This window comes from Helobdella robusta (genome assembly GCF_000326865.2).
Source record: "Helobdella robusta unplaced genomic scaffold HELROscaffold_5, whole genome shotgun sequence".
NCBI lineage: Eukaryota > Metazoa > Annelida > Clitellata > Rhynchobdellida > Glossiphoniidae > Helobdella > Helobdella robusta.
The window spans coordinates 6,568,064-6,592,331 of NW_008705254.1; the positions used below are offsets into that span (position 1 = coordinate 6,568,064).

The following is a 24,268-nucleotide window of genomic DNA, read 5'->3' on the forward strand; positions in this document are numbered from 1 at the left end:
ACACTACCGGCAAGAAGGTACAAGGTGCTGTTACTGTGTGATTAGTTTCAATCTTGTAACTAAATGGTCCAAACAATTATTCAATCGCGCAACCACTTTGAACCAACTTTGCAACCACTTTGAACCAACCTAGCAACCAACGTGGAGCAACCTTGCAACCACTTTGAACCAACCTTATAAACATCTTGAACTAACCTTGCAACCACTGAACCAACTTGGCAAACGCCTTGAAGCAACTTTTCAACCAATTTAAACCAACTTTGCAGCAACCGAGTTACTCATATGCTACAGTTTTAGAATTAGTTCAACAAAATAATCATGCATTTTTTTTATAAACTTCTGCATTTAAAATAATCGTTTTAAAAATTAAACAAAAGTACTTGAAAACCACGAATATAATGATGTTAGATATATGTGACTGATTGTATACAACATAAACATATTATATGTAAACATATGAAGATACAGGCTATATATATATATATATATATATGTATATATGTATATATATATATATATATATATATATATATATATATATATATATATATATATATATATATATATATATAAATGACCTAGATAAGAAGCAACCACAGGAATTATACAAAATCAACAACAGTTTTTTCTTCGTTTCATTCCATCACTTGTGCTGCCTTCATCCTCATCACTTTCCACTGCACTCTTCAACTGTATGACACTCTCCCTGTGTCCTTTTTTGATTGGTCCACACTCATCGTCATCATCATCTTCACCATCATTTTCGTTCTCACCAATTTTCTCTTGGACAGCTATGGCATAGACCTGTTCGGTCAACAATCTGAATGCCTCATCAACGTTGCAGCCGTCAACTGATGACGTTTCCAAGTATAACATGTCATGGAAGTCTGCAAATAAAGTCGCCTGTGGGAACAAATCAAATTTGAAATGATTAACACTCCAGCATCAGAGCAATTCAAAGCAGGTTGGTGGGCATCCACATCTCTCACTCTATTTTAATTATAATAAAAATTGTAAATGCAAATTATTTGAAAATTAATTGTAACTAATTAAAAATGTTAAGTTCAAGTTTTAATCACAGAAATTGCAGATGCAAAATAATCATGGACTAATTAGTTTACAATTATTTCACACGATACCAGCTGAAACCTGTTACAAGCATTTTTTATGACCTTACTACATTTTAAATTTTTTCAAAAAACTTCATGTCAACTTTGACTTAAAGCAACTAACTAAACAGCTTAAAATTTTTTAGAAGCAAATAATTTGAAAAAAATAATTTGTGGAAAAATGAAATGATTTTGAAGCATAGCAGACCAACCTCTCTGCTTGTAACCTGCCTGGTTGCCTCCAGATCAGCTTTGTGGCCAACTAGCAAGAATGTGGTTTTAGTGAATGTTGAATGTAGTCTGCAGTTGTTCATCCAGTCTGGAATGTGACTGAATGACGATCGATTCGTTATGTCGAACACCAACAAAACGCCAGCACAATTGCGAAAATAAGAAGCAGTTATTGATCTGAATTTAATTTTATTTATACATGCAGAGCAATTTTATGATATGTCAAGAAATCTTTATAATTTTTTAAATTGTTTGTCATATAAATTAATAAAACAATCAAAATAAAACAACATGACAAAAGAAACAAAATGCACGACTTTTCAACATAATTAAATTATCAAATTACCAGCTAATGAATTTAGTTAATAATAAAATAAATGAATTAATTTAAAGTTAAATCAGTAACAAGCAGTTCAAATTATAATAAGCAAGCAGTCATCATACAAAAAAATACGTACATGATACACTTGTTTATTTTTTTATATTAATCAGCCAACTTAACTTACTTGAACCTTTCCTGACCAGCGGTGTCCCAGAGTTGCAACTTGATCCTCACTCCAGGTTCAACGTCAATCGTCCTAATGAAGAAATCGACCCCCACCGTCGGTTCGGCAAGTTCATCAAATTTGGCGCAGATGAAATATTTCAGGAGGGACGACTTGCCGACCGTGCTGTCACCAACGATCACAAAACGAAACTGGTAATCGTAGGAAGTTGTGTCGGACACCCAGCATGACATCTATCTAACTTCTTTTTATATCCGATGAAAAATATTGAACTTTCAAATTTTTTAGTTTAAATTTTGATTTTCAAGCGACAACAATGATTCCTCCTACTCTAGCGTCAACCTGACAAGTTAGTTCAACTGGAGTGACAAGTTTTTAATGCACTTACTCTCTAGCGTTTGTTTATTATCCAAAAACGAATTCAAGAAATTTTTAGTGATTGATCACACACACACACACACACACACACTTATATATATTACATATATATATATATATATATATATATATATATATATATATATATATATATATATATATATAGGCCTCTTCATTCTCATTTTGTTCTTGTAGCCCCATGGTTCGATGATGATTGTAGATCATTGAGAGTTAACCGTCGGCAAACTGAAAGATCACTTGAGGGTCAGTCTGATAAACATTTATTGGTACTGGCGCTTACTGAGAAATCAAAGTTATTTGCTAAAAAGAAGAATGATTATTGGTCTAATCAGGTTCGTCTGCATTTGAATCAGCCAAAAAAGTTATGGTCCACTGTTAACAAAATTCTTTGTAGAAAGTCTGTTGTGAATTCTGCGGTGTCTGGCGTCAATGTTTTGGTTCATGATTTGTCAAAATTCTTTTACAACAAAATAACTTCCATAAGGGGTCAGTGCAATCTGGGAATTGTATTTTTTTAATGCCCCATTGGATGTCGGTAGAACCAGTGCATTGTTAGAATTTTAGGAATGTACGGGTGCTGATTTGACTCCCCGTCTAGTTGTTCTTCGCTTTTTTTTAAGAAATATATTGACTTATTCCTTCCATTTTATTGCATATTGTCAATCTATCCCTTAGCTCTGGCCAGTTGCCCTCCTTACTGAAACATGCTGTAGTCATCCCCACTCTAAAAAAACCTAGCTTTGATAAAAACATATTGGCTAACTATCGCCCGGTCTCTAATCTTCTGTTTTTAGCTACAATTATTAAGAAAATTGTCAATAAACAGTTGCTTTGCTATTTGTCTGTTAATGGTCTTCTTCCGTCTTGCCAATCTGGTTATCGGCGATTCCATTCGACTGAAACTGTACTTATCAATTTGGCTTCAGAATTGTTTATGGCAATGGATGAGGAAAAGATTTCGCTCCTTTTTCTTCTTGACATGAGTGCGGCTTTTGATTGTGTCGATCATATGATTTTAACTGATAAATTACAGAATTTATTTGGTTTTTCGGGTATCGTCTTTTCTTGGTTGAAATCATTACTTGTGTGATCGTACTCAGCAATTTTTGTTTAGTGGTAAGTATCTGATGTTGAAAGGTTGTCGTTTGGTATTCCTCAGGAATCTGTGTTGGGTCCGTTGCTGTTCTTGTTGTATGTGTCTGATCTTTTCGAAGTTGTTAATAGGCATGGTTTAATGTCAGGCTTTTGCTGATGATGTCCAAATATTAGATAGTTGCTGAGTTGTTGGATAACCTTGTTCTTTGCTTGTCAGATGTTAGTAAATGGATGTCATCTAATCGCTTGAAATTAATAATAGTAACACATAAATTTTGTCCATTGGCACATGGCAGCAGTTGTCTAGAATTGATATTAAGGGTTTATTTTTTGCTTGAGTGCTAGTAATCTGGGTATGATATTTGCTAAAATTTTTAATCTTTTAAGAAGCACTCGAGCATAGGTTTTTCACCAGCATTTAGCCAAGAGATGCCTCTGTAATTGTTACAGTTTGAACGATCTCTTTTGTTTTTGTAGATTGCATTTCCATCTTTCAAATATTGTGGGATAGCACCCAGTTGCCAGCAAAGGCATAGCAACATGTGAAGTGGTTTCAGTAAGGCATGTTTGCCAGCTTTAATAATTTTTACAGGAAAGCCGTCTCTAACAGTTGATTTCCAGTTTGCAAGTGCATCCAGGACCAAACTAAGTCCGTTTTCGAAGGTATCTCGTTCAGTTTAGTAATAGTTGAGCAAACCTTGAACTTGTTATTCTATGTGTATATATTTGATTGAATTTGAATTTGAACAGAATTCTTTTCGGCAAAAGCACCGGAGATCACTTATGTGTAGACCACCTTAACTAAAAACTGTGCATAGAAATCAAAAGACATTACAAAGTGAAATTCAAAATTTTTTAAAGAATAAACAAAATTAAACGGAAATATTCAACAAAGGATAATTTAATAAACAAAAATTGAAATTAGCATGTCGTAAAATGGTTAGACAGTTTTATGAGTTTTAAAATTGTTGCTTTAAAAAGACCCAACAAAGGAGATGCCCATGGATATATATATCCATGATATATACTTGATGAATGCATATATAATATATAAGATAATTGATATTATATAATGCAATAGAAATTAGTGATTGACTAATCAGATGAACATTTTTTTTGATAAATTATAAATTTTAAATTAAATGAAAAAAACAAAATTTTTTTTAACATTTACTAATTATTTTTGTGATATTTTCAAAACTTTTGAAATTTCCCAACAAGTTAAATGTCACAATCTTTGTTTTAAAAGTTAAAATAGTTTGAAATGTAATAGAGTTGATTCGTGGCACTTCATATTTTTTAGAAAAGATCACAATTTGAATTTCGCATTTTAAATGTGTCAATCCAACTTTATAATAATAGCATAATTTTATTTGAAAGTTTTATTAATGTTTTCAAAGTTTAAAAGAATGAAGATTCATATGAGATGGAGTGTGGTTGTCCCCACCTTGGTTGCCATAACAATTGTGGTGATAATAGTGACAGCTGCAATCAGTAATGTTTAAAATGGTTTTTCTGTGATCATTTGTTACTAAATAAATAATAATTATTATTCATGCGTATGTTTAATCTTTAACAATTGGTATCTACTATTTGTGAAACCATGGGCATCAATCTTTCTTGAATATTGGCTGTTGGAGATGAAAAATCCCCCTTTGGCTTTGGATCAAAATTTTTTAGTTTTAGTGGATTTTTTTATTTTGAAATTTTATGAATTTAAACTCAGCTATACCGACCGATCAATATATTATGGGAGGAGATATGAAGATGCATCTCCATCTGTCTAATGTAAGACAGATAATAATAATAATAAAAAAATAGAAATTATATATATAATAGCTATTAATTATTATTAGAATGTTAATAATTTTTGTTTTAACATAAAAAAAGTTGAATAAATTTAATTAAAACATTTTTTTAACTTTCATCAATTATTTAATAATTTTGTAGGGTTAAAATCATATTTTTGGTGTGCTTTTAAAGGAGAAATTTACTTTTATTGGCATTAAAGTAAACTCACATGCTTGAATGCTTGCTTATGTATGGTAGGCATTAAAATAAACCTGCATGCACTTTAACTGATGTATCTAAATGAGTAAATGTTGCATTAATAAAGTATATTTTTCACAATAGCTTATAAAAGCACGATAGGGTTGGATTTGAACATGGTGATGGACAGCTTAAATTACTACTTGTTAGGGCTGTAAGTTTTTCTTTTCCATTCTCAGGTTGAACAGACTGATAACTCTGAAATGCTCCACGATTTGAAGTTTTCTGTGATTTTAACATTCCATTTTTGGAATTAAAAATTTCAATGTCGTTTATATATGTATCTAAAACAATAGTTATCAACAATTTTTATACAAAACTTTGATTAAAAATTTCAGATTATTTAGATTAATTAAATAAATTCACTTTTACACTTTAACACAACTGACCGGAGGGCTACAACGGCCCTAACCCTGTCAGGAAAAACAAAATAAACTTACAACTAAACAAAATGGCAAATAGAAAAATGAATGAAAATATTGAAAATAAAAGTGTCATCATTTCTATCATTGTCATTCAGATTACAAATAGATAGATAAGGCTAAACAATACTAGGTAAAAGGTAAAATAAGGTAAAAGGTAAAATAATGTACATTGATTGATAACATTATATGACATGCAATAACAACAAAAAATGTTTAAAAACAAATTTGGCTGAATAAATAACAGTTCAAAAGAAAAATAGCTAATTCAATTTATCATTAAACAGTTAGAAAATGTTTAAAATTTATAGCAAGTAATTTTTTCTTGAAAACTGCATTTGATGGAGATGATACCACTTTTTTCGGTAGTGCATTCCACATTCGGACTATTTTGTTGCAGAAAAAGTTTTAGGTGATGTTATTGTTGATGTTGGGTTCGCGCAGTCTATAACTATGACCGTGAGTTGACAGATATTGCGATGGGCAAAACTGACCGTTCAATCAGTGACAACAAGATTGTTTAATATTTTGTATACAAGACGATCAAAAATTATTCTGCAGTGTTCCAGTGTTTGAATTCCATTGAGATGAATAAGGAAGTTGGCGAATTGATGTTATGGCTTTAGAGAATCTTCTTTAAATACCTTCTATTTTGGTTATTTGATATTTATAGTGAGGACTCCAGATAGATGAACAATATTCCAATAAAGGATGGATATAAGTGCAGAAATCTTTTGTGATTAAACTTTTATCTCAGTATGTAACATATTTATTGATTAGACGAGCACAAGTAGATTATGTGTGCTATCTTTGATATTATGATTAAAATTCAATTGGTTGTCGAAAAGCACACCAAGATCTTTAAAATGGTCGACAGCTTTTAGAATGTGATGATCAATCACGTATCGACTTACGGCTGTAATATTTTTGGATGATAGTAGAAATGAGCCTAGAGACAATTTACTAGGAGAAAGTTTGTAGTTGCTATCTTTTGCTTCATGCAATTATGTCGTTGATGACTTGTTGCAATTCGGTTGAATATTATGAACCAGCGTAAATTAGATGTCTTTGGCAAAAAGTAGCATCGAGACGTGAGGCGAGGAAATACAATTATCTATGTCGTTGATGAAAATGAGAAACAGGGTGGTTCCTAGAACGCTTCCCTAAGGTACACAGCAACTGGATTGGATAATTTGTTTTGAATCTGAACAAGTTGTGAGCGAACATGTAGAAAATCGGTCAACCACAGTAGCAAATTGCCAATTATACCATAAGCTTTCAATTTGCAAACTCGCAAGCTAGAAACAGATTCGAAAGCTTTTTGAAAGTCGATATAAACTCTGTCGCATCTTTCTTTCTTTTGACGAATGTTTAACGAATCACTCGGAAATTTAAGGAAGTTTTAAAATGTTGATATGCCAGGCAAGGACCCATGTTGAAATTTGAATAATAGGTTGTTATTTAACCAATAAAGTAAATTATTCTAGTTGACCATTTTTTCCATAACCCGGCAAGATGAATAGGTGAGCGATGTTGGTCTATCTTTAGTTGCTTGAGTAATTTGTCGGACCCTTCTTGTGTATTAAAGTAACAATGGCTGTCTTCTATTTGGCTGGTAGAGAATTAGTTTTAAAAGACGATCAAGTATGTGATATAATGTTAGAGCCAAAACTAGATGCACACATATTGAGACAAATGTTTGGCATACCATCTGAACCTATCGAAGATGTTTTTTTTTTAATTACAAAGAGCAAGATGCAGTGTATGCCGAGTAAAGCAAATGTTTTCTAATGAATTTGTAGTACAGCATGTTAGGGAAGGGATACTGTTGTCGTCATTTGTGAAAACTGGGGCAAAGTAGTTATTGAATGCATTAGCCATCACAATGGATTGTAAGTAATAATATTATTATTATCAATTCACAGGCTAACAATCTAAAGTTTTGAGAAAAGTTTTTTGTTGACGTAACGATAGAAACTTCGAATATTCATTTTTGACAACAACTTGTTTCCATTGTTTTTGCGGTATATATCAATATTTGCTAAAACGGGTCATTTTTTGAATATTTTTGTCAACTGGATCTGAACTCAGTTTCCATTTTCTCCAAAAGTAAAATTTTGTTTTGTATGATAAACGAAGAGCTTTATGAACTGAAGATTGAGACAATAATTGATTACGGCATATTTTGAGAATAAAATTGGATATTGCGTGACCGAAAATTGTCCAACACATATTGATGTTGAAACAGCATTGAATGTAATTGTTCTAATTAATACTCGACAAATAATCATTTAGATAGGTGTAATTAGAAATCAAAATAATATGTTTTTTGGTAAGGATCAGTATTGTTGCAACTATCATTAATGCGGATAAACAAACATCTGAAATAGCTTTTATTTTTAAACGTTCAACGTGAATGTTTCAAGAAAACATTAATAACGTCTCAAAAACAGTTTCAACCAGTTTTTTCATAAGTAAATTCTCTCTCCTAACTTTAAGTGAAAACAATTGCCTCCTCACCCATTTTTGTAGACGCCCCCGTGTGAAACCGTTGTTTCTGATGTACCTTTCTTTTCTGTTGAGTTTTTGCATTTTCTCAACAAGCATTTGATATTTTTTTTTCTAATAGTTGGAGTTGTTAGCTTTTATCCTTTTATTTTTAATTTCGCGTTTAATTGCATTTATTTTTTTCACAGTGAATGGGTTTAATAAATATAGTTGCGTTATGCCAGAAAAAGTGGCTAATTATTGCAATGATCCCATCCTCTCAGAAGCTGGTGATGAAGGTAACTTAAATAATGTCTAAATAATGAGTCATTTTGAATAGCGGTCAATAATCTTTCATTTCAAAATGATAAGATCTGATCTCCATATTTTAATATTATTTAATTTTGTTCCCTCCAGGCGAGGTACCAACTGATGAATATAAATTATTATCTTTGAATATAATAATTCGTCATGGAGATCGCACTCCTCTTCACGTTATCGAAACAAAAGGTGTTTCCACAAAATCATTTCGATGTTATTTTGATGAACATCTCATAAAAAATGTGCCAATTATTTACGATTTCACTGAAACCATGAGGCAAAGTAAACATGCGTTTGAATCATTAGAAACTTTCAAAGCGTTCAATTTCACCACTTTATTCCCTGATGTTATGGTTTGCCCTCCTGGTGTTTTAACTCCACTCGGGGCTGCTCAGCAACTCAGGAATGGACTCTCCCTTAAGAATAAGTACAATAAGCACAATTTGCTAACTGAATCAGATTTTGAAAAAAATGTAAAGATAATCACCACAATGTACAGCAGAACGTTTCAGTCAGCCATAGCTTTCATTTATGGATTCTTACCAAAGTTTAATCTAGCGAAATTAAATTTTGAAATGCGAGATATGGCAAATATGTGCAAACGTAATTCAAAAATTAAGTGTGATTGTCCAGCGGTTCAGAAGATGGAGAATGTTTTTGCAAATTCGTTCGAGCAGACCTGGACTCCTCATCTACTGCCGATGACGGATAAACATTTCTATGCTAGAGTTCTCGAAAGGTTCAACTTCAATTCTAACAAACCCGATCCTCGCCCCACTCCTATCTGGGACTTCCTAGTGGCGCATCACTGCCACAATCAAACTCTGGATGATTGCTTGTTGATCGATTTGCACAACCACGTGAACGAGCACGGTGTGAGGATGACGAAGAATGGTAGGTACAAGAAGATATCCATTCTCAAGATGATCCCACTTCTGCACGAGATTCTTAATAAATTGTCGTACAATGAAAAAATGTTATTGGGACAATATCGTACAAAAAATTTGAAAAGATCAGTCACTGTTGAAAATAATTATGATGATGATAATGGGGAAAATGCAGTTCCTGTTAAATCAAATGTAAACGGAGTGGACGAGCCAGCGACCAATCATCTTCCGACTGTCATTTTGTACTCTGGTCACGACTCCACCATAGAACCCATTGCTTCTTCGTTGGGTTTTGCAGATGGTCACTGGCCAAAATATGCTTCACGAATCGTTATCGAACAATATGGTAAAAACAGCAAAAACGCAAACAACAACAACAGCAGCAAATCTCTCCTACGAATATTATACAACGGCAAAGCAGTCACGCATCTCACTCCATTTTGCAGAAATGTCGGTGACGAACTGCAAAAATTTTCTCTCTGCCCGACATCAAACTTCAAAACGTTTGTGAACGAGCAGTTGAGTGGCTACAGAAAAGATTGTCATTCCATGCTGGTTAAAAGACAAAACAATTTGGATGGCAGGGAAAGGATTAGATGAGCTCCTGTATTTGTTATATAATAACCACTTGTTTACGTTTGCTGTACATTCATTTCGCAAATATTTTCTTACGTTTAAAAGTTCATCCGCTGTATGCATGTTTGATTTTGTTGCAACATGCACATGTATATTACGTATTATTATTTTCGAATTTTTTCATAATTTTACTATTTTTCAACCACACTTGACACTTGTGGTTATTATCTCAAAATTGGTTCTTTACTATTCATTTTTCACATGTTTCGGTGTATAGGATCTCAAGAGAAATTCGTTAATGGGTGTTTCCGTCGAATACAGGGGAGTCGGCATTTTTCAGATGAATTGATAAATCGATTGATAGATTTTCATGTTTGATATTATTCCAATACTCTATTTGTTATTAACGTTCACTATATTCAACTAATGAAGTAATTTTTGAAATGTTTATATTGCTTTTTTAACTTCAATTTCAAGATGAAACTAATATTTCTATATTTTTCCGGCTCATTTATATTTTACAATCTGATTAGTTGGTCCTCACACGAGTTTCCTCTTTTAACGTGCTCTAACTGAAGTCAGTCATTCTCTCGACATAAACTTTTTTTTTGTTTTATTTTTTGTTATGTATCATTAATTTGCACAGACCACATTAACTTACGTTTCATATCTATCTCTAATTCGTTTATAACAATTTTTGTTGCTTGTATATTATATTGACACGCAAACACACATTTACATTATATATATATATATATATATATATTGTATATATTATATATATATATATATGTGTGTGTGTCTGTTTGTGTGTGTGTGATTAATACCATCAATTCGGTAGAATTCATACAATACTGTATATATATATATATATATATATATATATATATATATATATATATATATATATAGATAACAATTGATCGTAAATCATTTTCAAGTTTCTTTTGTTTAACAAAAATTTTGGTTTTGAACTAAAGAAACTTGAAAATGATTTACGATCATTATCCAACTTTTATCCCGGCCTACGAAAACGTCAAAAGTCATTGTTTATCCAAGCGTCCCTGAAGCTATGCATAGGACGCAATATAAATTAATAATAATAATAATAAATAATAATATATATATATCTATAATATTTGTTGATTGTTTAATTTTGTTACGCGTTATAGGTCAATACATTAAGCCAAATATATAAATTATAACATGTGTCCAATCACAATTTTGTTTTGTAAATCATTTCACTCAATATCATTTTGCTATGTATGTTCATTTGCATTATTAGGATTGACATCATCCTTTTTAGTTTTATTTTCATTTTGATTTATGTCTGGTAAGCATGTGAACTATTATTTTTTTGTTTTTAGGAAATTCATTTACTAAATGTCGCAGGTATTAATTCTTTGGCCAAGTCTGTAGGTTGATCTGTTATCTTAATGATTCTGTTCTGTGTTGTGCATCTTTCGTGGTGAACTTTTCTCGAAAGACATTTCGGCACAAAAGTGTTCATTCACAATTTATAGATGTTTGTTTGTCGTGGGAAGAGTTTTTTTTTATTGAAGATCATTTTTGATATTCTACCCATTTAATAATTTAATGACATTTTGGAGTTAATAATTTTTTTAAATTCATATTTAATTTTTGCCTATAATCAGTCTTTATTAATGAATACTTTTAGGAGAAATTTATTCCGCTGAGTTGGCGTTAATGGACGTTACGAAAAAGTTTGCAATATCTTATTAAAATCTTTATGTGTATATGGGTGCATATGTGCGTGTTCGTATGCTTGTTTGTTTGTTTGCTAGCTTGAATTGAAAAACAATTTATTTGGTAAAAAGCACAGTTGATGTAGATACATGTGTGTGTGTGTGTGTATGTCGCTTTTTTCATGAAGACCGACTCGAGATTGAAAAAATATAAATCTTGAACACCTAATAAAATCACAATTTCATTGATAAGATGAGACTTCTGAAATAAGTTATGATCAACAATATGCGTGCATGTCCAAATGTCTCCACGCTTTTCCTACATTATTTGTAATGAAGAAGTGAAAGCAGTGAAAGCAGTGAAATCGTAAATAAGGAATCAAGTTCTCGTATAGTTGGTTGACGGTTAATCGTTCTTTCACTAATACAATCCAGGTAGGTTTTATTTTGAGAAAACTGCCATCTCTATTTTCGTGATCAATACAGGTGTAAGTTGTTGTTTGTAAACAAGCAAGTTGCACACTTCGACCTTTTAATAATTTCAATTTTCCGAATTTCTTTCTGTTCGACGTTCGTAGTGATATGATGTGCTGAGGTGCTAATCTAATTGTTGCGCATGTTTTGGTGTTTATCAAATTTATGTTAATTGTAAGACAACCACAGGTCAATCACAACTATATATTAATAACATTAGGTAAGGACTATGATTAGTATTAGATTAGAGAGAATCTAATCATCTAATCATTAGATGATTAGATTCTGTTATAAATTACATTGATGGGCAAATTGCATGATTTTCTTCAATTAAACTTTAAGCTTACAAAAATCTAAAAAAACCTCATCAGCAAACACACACACACACGCACACAAACAAAGAAACACACAATAATTTAATAATGAATAACTAAAAATAGACAATTATAACAACAACCAATAATATAATAAATGAACGTGAGAGCATGTCGTGTGTCGTTGTGGTTGCATTATTCATTTTTTATTTTTGGTATGAATAATGTATTATGATGATTCTTCCTTACAGCGAAAAAAAGAAAGCGAGATAAAGAGAAGGTGTGTGTGTGTGTGCGCGCGTATGATTTATTAAATTTATATTTAATTCAATAATTATACAGGCCTGTGTGATAATAACGCTACTTGAACTATTTAAATTTCCAACATCAAATTAAAATGAATTTCGAAAACGTCAATTATGAGAAAAAAAATTTTTAATTCTCAATTTTTAGATCTAATATGTTTATTATTCATTATTTAATACACTGCAGCAAACTGTGATGTTGCCCAACTGAAAGATATAAATAAATATATGTATAATTGTGTTTTTTAAATAATTTTCAAATGGTAAAATGAAAGCATTTTTCTCTAAATGTTTTCATTTTGTAATTGAATAGTTAACTTGTAATTGAATGTTTCTAAATAGAAAGTAATTGTAAGTAAAATTTGACGAAGTAAAATGTTTGGAAAAAAGAAACGGAAGCCGAAAATATCGAAGCCTCTTGATTTTGAGCACATGGTGCATACAGATTTTGATGCTACAAACAAACTTTTTGTTGGTGAGAGTTGGTTGATTTGTTGCTTTATATAAATTAACTTTATAAATATTTAATGCAATTATACGCTTTTGTAATGGTATACTTAAGATTTGAATGCAAAAAATGAATCACGAATGAAATGACTATTTAGGCTAACACTGCCTACTTAGAAGTTTAAAAATTATTAGAAGGATCGTGCATTTGTGCTTTTGAATGTTAGAATAAAATTTTACTTGTTGTTGTGTAGGTCTGCCTCTTCAGTGGTCAGGCATTGTGGACGATGACGACTCGTCGAGAGCCAGGTACAACAACATCAACAACTTCGATAACAGAAACAACAATTTGTTTTCGGCTCCTATGAAGGTCGGTGAAAAAAATATTTATAAAGTAAAAATGCGCTCATGGGCATTCGGCTGTTTAACGTATTTATCAGCTAAACGCTAAAAATTAAAAAATCATCTCAACCATCATCTTAACGTCCGATTGATATTAAGTAAATGTTTAAACAACCAGGTGGCAGACCTGAAAGTTAACAGCCTCAAATCATCATCTCAACAATCGCAATCATCCCAACATTTCATGCAGCTTTCTAGTCAACAACAACAGAACCAACAACGGCAACACTTTCTTTCCAACGATCTCAGCAAAAACAGAATCAACGTCAACCTACCCATCACCAACAAACACATCTACAACAGGAGCATGAACGATGTGAACGAACGCTTGAATCAAAACGGATCTCCCTACAACGAACCAGCCAAACAGAGCCACAAACATTCAAACGACCATACTTCCAATAATTCGCACAGCTCAAACTTTAATCACTTCGTCGTGAATGGTCATGCACCCAGCAACAACAACAACAACCAGCATCATCCTCATTACTACACTGACGACAGTTACCAGACGAACAATAAAAGCAGCAGCAACAACACAACGTGGTCCAAATCCTTACCAAGAAAAACAAGTGGAATCATATCCGTCCATCAGATCTCTTCCCATCCGTCCAATCCCTCCTCACATCTCTTCTACAACAACAGTTCAATATTTTTTTCTGTTATTATTCATCTGTTTTATTATCAGTTATAAATTAAACTGCAGTCAATGTTTTTCAATCTTGATAATTGTTTTTGTGAAAAATATAAATTTTGCTTATTTATGTTTATTTTAAGCAGAGTTCCTTACAACGTTTTACCCTGCCTTACCAATGCGCCACAGATGATTTGATATTCCAAGTTTAATTTGACTCGACGCGTTATGCGCACATACAAAACACACACAAATACATACACACATACACACACACACATGCACACACACAGACAAACTTGTGTATTGACTGGTGTACACGGTTCGTATTATAAATTTCAGGCGTATGAGGCCATCTCAGAGTTTCTTTCCACGGTATCATATTTGTGCACTAGCAGGACAGCTGACCCTTGCTGCGTTACAGTTTGGATAACAACGGATTCAATTTTTTTTTCTTCTCAGATTAATAGTGTTACTAGAAGTTCTTACTTTCATCTACGTAGAATAAAAAAAAACTTTTGCCTTTTCCTGACGATCCTTCTCTTCTTCTTGTTACTTTTGTAGTTTTATCAAGGATTGACAATTGTAACTCACTCTACTATGGTCTTCCTGATTTTTCACTATATCTTTTAAATAAAGTTTTCAACTCTGCTGCTTATCAATTTGCTCGTGCCCCTTTAATTGAAACTAAACGCCCCGGTTTACGATCGTCATCTTGTTCTCACTTTTTCTTAACTGGTGTTACACACCCTTTTGCTAAATCTGCATTTGGTTTTTCTGGTCCTTTTCTCTAAAACCCTCTACCTCCTTCTCTGACTACTTCTCCATAGCTTACGAAGTTCAGAGCGGATCTCAAGCGGCCCCATCTGTTTGCAAAATTCACTGAGGAGCACTGTTGAACATCGCGGAAGTATCGTTTTACAAATTAATTGATTGATTGATTGATTGATTGATTCATTCATTCATTTATGGAAACCTTTAAACCAGTTCGTATTTTGTCTTAGACTTTGATGTATATTGCGTTTTGTGCATTGTACTTAAGAAAACTTTTTGCAATTCGGCATTTTATAATTTTTCCTTGCGGACAAGACGTGCTCAATGTCATCAGTTTTTGTTGCAGGAACTGCTGGAAGATCTGTTTGGACTGCGACGTCACGTGGTTTGTGCTAGATATTCCACTTCGATGCTGGCTCTCTTTTCTTTTTTTTTGATACATCTGTTTTAAACTCACTAAGACATTCTGCAGCATCCTGGAGTTTTTTGCAAGTCTTCGAGTATTTGGAATAGATTATAAATCAGCATTCCATCAATAGTTACCGTTTTCAACTATTGATATTTGATCAGGTTGACTTTACAAATAAATTGTAAGGTTTGTTTGGTTTAAACATTTTAGAAACTTTTGATGGTTTTGGAACGATTAAAATTTGTGATGATGAAGATGATTTTATGAGATGATGGCGTTCAAGCCGATGCTGATGACTACCTTGATAGCGACAATAATGATGCAAGATGTTTCTTCGATGTTATTTGCAGACAAGTACAAATCCACTTTGTCATCAGTTCTTCAGAGGCAACATCAAAATTCAAGAATAAATGACATGAATATACATGACAGCAAGAATTATAACATCAACAACGACGACGGTCTTCATTATTATTCAGTTTTAAAAAACAACTCAACCGAGTCACCTCAGTTGTCATCGTTGCATAGTGGAGATCAACTGAAGAACAACAACATCAAACAAAACCATTTTCATGAACAACAACAACTGCGACAACAACTGCAACTACAACCAGCAACGACACCATCGTGGTCATCAACATCTGCAACGTCCTCGTCATTTACGAACCACAGAACCGACAGCAAACAACACACCAACCCAGGTTATTCGTCACCAATCAGTTCACCTAACAACAACGACAGCAACGTCATCAACCACTTCAACAACAATATCTACAACCTGATTGAAAATGATAATTACAACATTAATAACAAATTCAGTAACAGCCACAATACCAGTATCCGTCCGACTTCACGATTGCAAGTAACGCATTTGCAGCTTCAACAAGATGAACAAACACATCAACAACAACAGCAAATACATCAACAATATCATCAACAACAACAACATCATCAACATCAAATATATCAACAACAAATGCAGCAGGATATGCAAAAATTAAGCATCGCTAAGACAGACGTATGTATAACTTTTATCAAAATAATGTATTTACTATCACAATCTGAAATTTTCACCACAACCCAACGCCACCACTCACATTCACTCACGTTGTTGAACTACTCGACTAGACATTTTTCACTCTCAGGATAACAAATGTCAGCAGATCGAACGACGAAAGGAGTATTATTATCAGCTAGAAGACCACCACAACAACAACCACCACAACAACTACTACGACAATGGGGATGCTACCAACAACGCCAATGTCAATGGACAACAACACATTTATAATTACATCGATAATTTCAGCAACAACATCAACAACAGCAACAACAGCAACATCATCAACAACAACATTAGCAACAACAATTTTATTAGCAACGGCTTTCCGTTTAACATTTCTGGAAGAGCCACCCATGACCAAGTATTCAAGATATATATATATATATATATATATATATATATGTATATATATATATACATATATACATATATATATCTTAGTGTCGACTTTTTTGGGATATTTTCTTGGTTATTTACTAAACTAATTGGTTAACATTTGCTTACATCGGTTTACTCGCCATATGTCAGATTATTTAAAAATTTAAATCTCATTGTATAATTGAATATATTATAATATAATATATATTATAATTGTATAATTGAATAATTGTGAGACCTACTTGATGTTGAACATTTCAGTTCAAAAGAGCACTATCCATCGTCGTCTCTCCCGCAAACCCAGAGACCTTCCTGGAAAATTTTGTGAAAATTGGCGAAGGTGAGTTGGTGCTCAATTTTGTTTGTTTGTTAGTGTTCTACAAGTTAAAGTAAAAGAAGATAATTTTATTAAAATTATAAGTTTCCGCAAAATATAAACACAAAGACAACACACACACACACATGTTTAAACGCACGAACTCTCACACACAATGACCTATCAAGGTTCCACAGGACTGGTGTATTTAGCCGACCACAAGTTGCTGAAAATGAAGGTGGCAGTGAAAAAAATGAGCCTGAGGAAGCAGCAGAGGAAGGAACTTCTCTACAATGAAGTTAGTGCTCACACGTTTCACAGTATTAAAACGTTATTTCGTAGACGCTCAATCTCGTTAGAAATCCAGAGATATCGTCATAGTAGCCCAACTAAGCCACAACCGCCCAATAATAGGCAACATCGACCACACGAACTGCAGGTCGTCATAATGAGGGACTTCAAACATCCGAACATCGTGCACATGTACGACAGCCACCTGTTCGATGATGAGTTGTGGGTCGTCATGGAATACATGTCCGCCGGACCGCTCACCGACATCATCTCCAGGACCAAGTAATCTACAGTGTTACTATGATCGAATCTACTAATACACAAAACAAAAAATGATTGATAAGAAAAAAAATGAATAAATAAATTATACAATTGCTAATAAAAAAATGCATGCAATATTTATAAGTTAGTCATTTTGTAATATACAATAAAGTATTATATTCTCATGAAGTATTAAAAACAAGAAAATATTTGGAACATCATATTATCAACAAAATTATTTGTTTAAAAAACTAAAAATGACCGATCAATCATTCAAGTAAAAGACACCAACCGACCGACCGACCGACCAACCGACCGACCGACCGACCAACCAACCAACCAACCAACCACCGAAACACTACTTGATTCCAGGATGAACGAGGAGCAGATGGCCACAGTGTGCAGGTCCTGTCTCGACGCCCTTATCTTTCTGCACGCCAGCGGCATCATACACAGAGACATCAAATCGGATTCAATCCTTATCTCTTCCACAGGACAGGTCAGTACCTCATCCAACAATCTCCATTTTTTACAATTTTCAGTTTAGGGATATCATAATTTTTCACTTGAAAGGTATATAGTCCCAGTTTTTATTAAACTTATCCAAAATATTGATCACCTTTTAGTAGAACCTAATTTTCAACATTACATTCTTGCCCGAACTCCCAGGTTAAGTTGTCCGACTTTGGATTCTGCGCGCAAATCACAGCAGATGTTCCTCGCCGTAAGTCCCTGGTGGGCACTCCCTACTGGATGGCCCCCGAAGTCATCTCCAGGCTGCCCTACGGCACGGAGGTCAGTCTTTCTTAACGTTCATTAAAAAAATGTTCTGTCGTGCTGCTTTTCACTTATGCCTCTTTTCAATTTTTTGGTTTCATTCGCATAAATATAGCAACAAAAAATAAAATTGGATTATTACTATCAAGATAATCAAAATATAAATGCAAATATACCAAAAGTTATTATTTGTATTTTAGAAATTATAAATAACATGCAACTTAATTTATAAACAATTTTTTCAAACTGAGCATCTAAATTCAAATTTTTGTAAACGTTTAAATAACTAGTTCCTTTAGCATAATTATTTGGAATGTCAATTTAAGAGTAAAAATATTGAAAAAAAAATTGAATAATTTTTTTAATGGCGAAAAGCAAATATAAAACAGATCGAATAAAGAAATATTTTATTTCTTGGGGGGGGGGTTGATACTGGCTACGCCCATGAAATGCATTTTGCTGTTTCTGCTGTATTCGTGGAAAGAAAAAAAACTTTTATAATTTTTGATTTCGATTTAAAAATTAAAAATCAAACTGTCTGTATTGATATATAATGTATATATATTGTGTGCGTGTACACGTAGGCGGATATATGGTCCCTGGGAATAATGTTGATTGAGATGGTGGACGGGGAGCCACCATTCTTCAACGAGCCACCACTGCAAGCCATGAAGAGGATTAGAGACATGCCCCCGCCGAAATTTAAAAACTCCAGCAAGGTCTGTCAGATAAAGCAAAATGTCCTACGTTGTAATCATTAGTGATATTTTTTCATCATATGCTCTTTTCATAATTTTAATTTATTGTATAATGACTACTGGATATATGTATTTGCTCACCATGCCATGTTTGTCTGAACGAGTTTTAAACAAGAAATCGAAGTTAACTCGGTGTTGATGGCATCATTTACATTTTGTACAAATCTCACCACTTGGTTGTGAACGTTATCATGATGGCTAGATCATTTGTTTTGCTTCATAATCAGAAATAATAACAAAAATTTAACAACAACATCATCAAAAAATCATCATCAACAATTTCAACATCAACATTATCAAGAACATCAGCATCATCATCAACAACAACATCAGCATCATCATCAACAACATCAACACCATCATCAACAATAACTGACGCGACAGGTGTCATCCAGGTTGATAGGATTCCTGGAGCTGATGTTGAACAGGGACCCATGCAAAAGGTCCCAAGCCATCGACCTCATCATCCACCCCTTCCTCAAGCAGGCCAGCCACAACATTAATAATAATAATTCTTGCATCATCCCTCTAATCACACTGCACCCCAAATCTTGAATTTTAATTTTATGTTAATTGTTAAAATGAATTTTTAAGTGATTTTACAATAAGACGATACCAGTTTTTAAAGAAATTTCCACTTTTCTTACTTTATATTGTTTTCAACGGTTTTAGCCCAGCTGAGTCACTTTTGCATTTGTCATTTGTTGATGTTTTTTATAATTACCAGAGCCAAAGATGCAAATAGGTTATGCAGTTTTACTTCTCTTTTATTGAAATTTTACTTCAAATGTTTATATTGTTGGTTGAGGACTTAATTTTAATTCGAACTTCCCAAACAAACAAACTTTGTTGTTATTTCTTGAAATAGTTAACAAATATTTGTACGTACATATGACATTTTCAGTGTTGTTAATCCATTTCATATTTTATTGAAGATTTGTTTTAAAAGGTTTATGATCTCAAAGCAATCAACTGTGTATGTTTGCACGGCGGTGGTGGTCAAATCAGCTGATTAATTGTGTGTGTATGTATGTATGTATGTACGCATTGGATGTTTGCATGCATGCATGCATGCATGTATATATGTATGTATGTATGTATGTATGTATGTATGTATGTATGTATGTATGTATGTATGTATGTATGTATGTATGTATGTATGTATGTATGTATGTATGTATGTATGTATGTATGTATGTATGAAACCATTCTTGATTTATAACTACGATAGAGCCATAATCTTTTCTATGTGTTTGTTAGGTGTCCCCCACAGACAGGTGTTTTAAAGCTCCATTCAAGATACAAAAAGAATTATATTTTTGAAGAATAATTGAAACAGATTGTTTAATATATAATCTGTCAAATGGGTCTCCTGATACGTCAACTATTTTTAAAATTAGTTTATTTAAAATCCGTTCAGTTTCCCTGTCGGTTGGTCCAAATATTGATTGGAATATTTTATTATCATCATTTAGAGTTGAATTTTTATTACTTTTGAAGTCAAGACCGCTGTACCTGCCTCAGCCGATTTGAAGGCAAAATACCAATCAGCCATAGTATGGGGAAAAGTAACATCCCAAGCCAGCGGACGTCCCATAGCCCATGGGGAAATCGTGTATTCTACAGGTCTGAAACTCCCTTTCTCTATCAGACCCATTGGCTTTTTTATCATAGAAATATTAGCTTTTATAAAGCATCTCACAATAAAATCGTTTACCGTGGAATGTCTGGCCTGCCTTCCAGGGCCTAGGTGACATGATAGACTGTGATAACCCAATGGCTCGACTTTGGAACCACATTGACTATCAAACTTGGTCACAATTGGCAAACCGAGTATTGAAGTGTTGCTTCAACGTTGTTTTAACTAGGAACCGCATATCAATCTGATTAAAAATGCATTACAACTCAATTGTAATAATCTGCTAAATTTTTATTTTTGTTGAATGAAACACGAATGACATTTCCGCGTTTGACACAACTTGTTATGACAACTAAAAATCACTTGAAATGGGTCGATACAAAACTGGTTTAACATGATGATAGTGTTAAACACCACCTAGATAAAATAACTTCATCTTGTGTGGATATTTTAATTAAATTAAGCATGACCTTTTTTAAAAACAAAAGCAAGAAAATCGTGTTCACCCGTCATTCGAACATTCAACTGAACACACTTCAACATTTCAAATCAACGCATTTCTTACACCCAGCATTTGAGTCAATAAACTTTCAAAAGTCTCACGTTAAGATTCAATAGAGGAAGTGTAGTTGAGCACAATGCGGCAGTAAAATTTGAACGGTCGGATGTGACGCACTTATGAAAATTCAAAGTTTTCATTGTATGCAAAGTATGAGCACGCAAGCACAAAACAAACACACACACACACAAAAGCTCAAGCATGCAACACTAACATTCATGCTCGAATTTAGATTGAACTTAATCACAAACATAAAACCAAAATATGGAATTTACACAGCGGTTTACTATCTAAAAATATCTCACCTGCACAAATAAGCAGAGCTGAAAGTTTGTATGAAATTGTATGGCATGCAATGTTAGCTTACATTACTCGCGTAGGTGTCGTCAATTAATATTATAAACTTCACCAACATCCGGACAACTGTTGAAGATGCATTCGTTCGAGCAAGAAAGCATGTAAGCCTAACAAATAGGGTTTAGTGAATCAAAACAAATGCAAATGATGATGACGCCTTCATAAATTAAATAAATATTCAACTAACGCGCATGCATATTCTACTTCTACCATTTACTTATATTAATTACATTGAAAAGCACCGATAAAATTGTGCTATGATCGTGAGCGACAAATCAACAAAACTCGAACGTTAATATGGGGGAATGTTGAAAGTTTTACAAATTAATTTAATGTGTTCATTTGTTTGTTTGTTTGATCTATTGTATTTTATTGGTCTATTTGTTCTTTGTTCGCTTGCACACTGTTTACCTTCTCACGTTAATTATTTTCAAATGTATGAAGTTATTCAGCCACTTGTAATTCGTTTGAAAAATAAGAATATGGTAAACAAAATGTACTTGATTGTATGTATGTATGTATGCATGCATGATGTATGTATGTATGAATGTATGCATGTATGTGTATGGGCCCCTTGTTGATAAAAGCTATGAGGGAGCTAAAATCAATTTCAGGTTTCAGTGTTTATTTATGTTCGGGGTTCCTGCACAGAAAGGTACTTCGTTGCTCTCTCCATAATACAAAATGCATTAAATCTTTGTAATAATATTGAAATGTATTATTTTATGTAACGTTTGTCTTCCGGATCGCCGGAAATCTCAACAACTTTTGCTATTAACTGATTGATAAATGTTTGTGTTTGCCCATCAGTTGGGCCAAATGTTTCAATGCATACTGGTGTAAACATTTTGGTGCTATCATTTAAAGTGGAATATTTTATTGTTTTTTGGTCAGACGCTTTAATCGCGGTGGTCCCAGCCTCCGTTGACGTAAAACCGATATATCTTTTGGCTATTGTGTGGGGAAAAGTTACGTCTCACGCCATGGAGCGTCCTTGGGCCCAAGAAACCACTGTGTAATTGTCAAGTGTGTAGATACCATTTTCAAGCAGTCCAGCTGGCTTCTTTATTATCGGAATAGCAACTCTTTGAAAAACTCTGACTAAAAATCATTCATTGCAGAGTGTCGGGCTTGCCTTCTTTATCCCAACCTACAAGATATTTCATGGTAACCCAGCGGTTCCACCCTTGCACCACACTTGCAATTATACTCCGTGACCACAGACAACCCCAATCTCAATCCCAAACTCACACGAACAGCGGCATCATCCATTCTGGTACCACAGGCTGTGCTCGGGACAGCTCTCAGCCATTCGGAGCCCAACTCACTCCGAACTGCCATTGATCCTTGATTTATCATGTATTGAGTTAGAGAGCAAGGATAGTCGATCAATCAGGCGATTCACTGATGATGCGTGCCATTCTTTTTGCAGCACGGTATTTATTTCAACGTCTTTTCCAAAAGCTGCCTTTCACCCCACGTATACCTTCGTTCTGACGTTATCAACATACACTTTATCGGTTGGCAGCAGCATATCTTGTATGGATACCGTTGCAGCGGCTGAGACCAAAAAGGCAGAAGGTTCCAGCTCAGCCACGGATCCTAGACCAAGACCGCCTGCGGACAGGGGCAAAATTGCCTGCAGCCAACCCTTATCATCCAGGGAGATGTTGAAAATATTTTCGAAACCATCACGTAACTTTTTATCGAAGCTTTCTAGAATTGAGACCTCCGGGCCTGGAGACATTCTCAAAAAAAACGACAAACGGGGAAGGTAAGCCACCTGCAACTAAAACGTCTATTATTTCAAAGCATCGTGCTTTGAAATAATTGCTAGCCGTTCTAAAACAATTTTTAATTTTTTTAATTTTGTCGACCAAAAGTCGTTTTGAGTTTCACCCTGAAAAATAACTGACCCTAAAAATTCTATTTATATAATTCTATATATTCTATAATGTATGTATGTATGTATGTATGTATGTATGTATGTATGTATGTATGTATGTATGTATGTATGTATGTATGTATGTATGTATGTATGTATGTATGTATGTATGTATGTATGTATGTATGTATGTATGTATGTATGTATGTATGTATGTATGTATGTATGTATGTATGTATGTATGTATGTATGTATGTATGTATGTATGTATGTATGTATGTATGTATGTATGTATGTATGTATGTATGTATGTATGTATGTATGTATGTATGTATGTATGTATGTATGTATGTATGTATGTATGTATGTATGTATGTATGTATGTATGTATGTATGTATGTATGTATGTATGTATGTGTCTGCGTGTGTTTGCGTGC

The 24,268-nt window shown here is 33.4% G+C and overlaps 4 protein-coding genes across 4 annotated transcripts; 3 read left to right on the forward strand and 1 right to left on the reverse strand.

Annotated features, from left to right (window-relative positions):
- Positions 1-792: 792 nt before the first annotated feature.
- HELRODRAFT_135208 (hypothetical protein) lies at positions 793-2,055 on the reverse strand (the record flags this gene model as incomplete). The annotated part of the gene is made up of 3 exons (XM_009027593.1): positions 793-903; positions 1,322-1,517; positions 1,847-2,055. Coding segments are annotated over 3 exons (516 nt in total), but the record flags the coding sequence as incomplete, so codon positions are not given.
- A 6,481-nt stretch (positions 2,056-8,536) lies between these two features.
- HELRODRAFT_163822 (hypothetical protein) lies at positions 8,537-10,106 on the forward strand (the record flags this gene model as incomplete). The annotated part of the gene is made up of 2 exons (XM_009027594.1): positions 8,537-8,597; positions 8,716-10,106. 2 exons carry the CDS (start codon positions 8,537-8,539, stop codon positions 10,104-10,106), a joined length of 1,452 nt encoding a protein of 483 aa, XP_009025842.1.
- Positions 10,107-13,256: 3,150 nt separating this feature from the next.
- Positions 13,257-14,424, forward strand: HELRODRAFT_163823 (hypothetical protein; the record flags this gene model as incomplete). The annotated part of the gene is made up of 3 exons (XM_009027595.1): positions 13,257-13,362; positions 13,583-13,698; positions 13,849-14,424. The coding sequence occupies 3 exons, from the start codon at positions 13,257-13,259 to the stop codon at positions 14,422-14,424; spliced, it is 798 nt and encodes a 265-aa protein (XP_009025843.1).
- A 2,822-nt stretch (positions 14,425-17,246) lies between these two features.
- Positions 17,247-19,946, forward strand: HELRODRAFT_68255 (hypothetical protein; the record flags this gene model as incomplete). The annotated part of the gene is made up of 7 exons (XM_009026955.1): positions 17,247-17,328; positions 17,493-17,602; positions 17,744-17,877; positions 18,229-18,355; positions 18,526-18,651; positions 19,218-19,352; positions 19,776-19,946. Coding segments are annotated over 7 exons (885 nt in total), but the record flags the coding sequence as incomplete, so codon positions are not given.
- Positions 19,947-24,268: the final 4,322 nt, after the last annotated feature.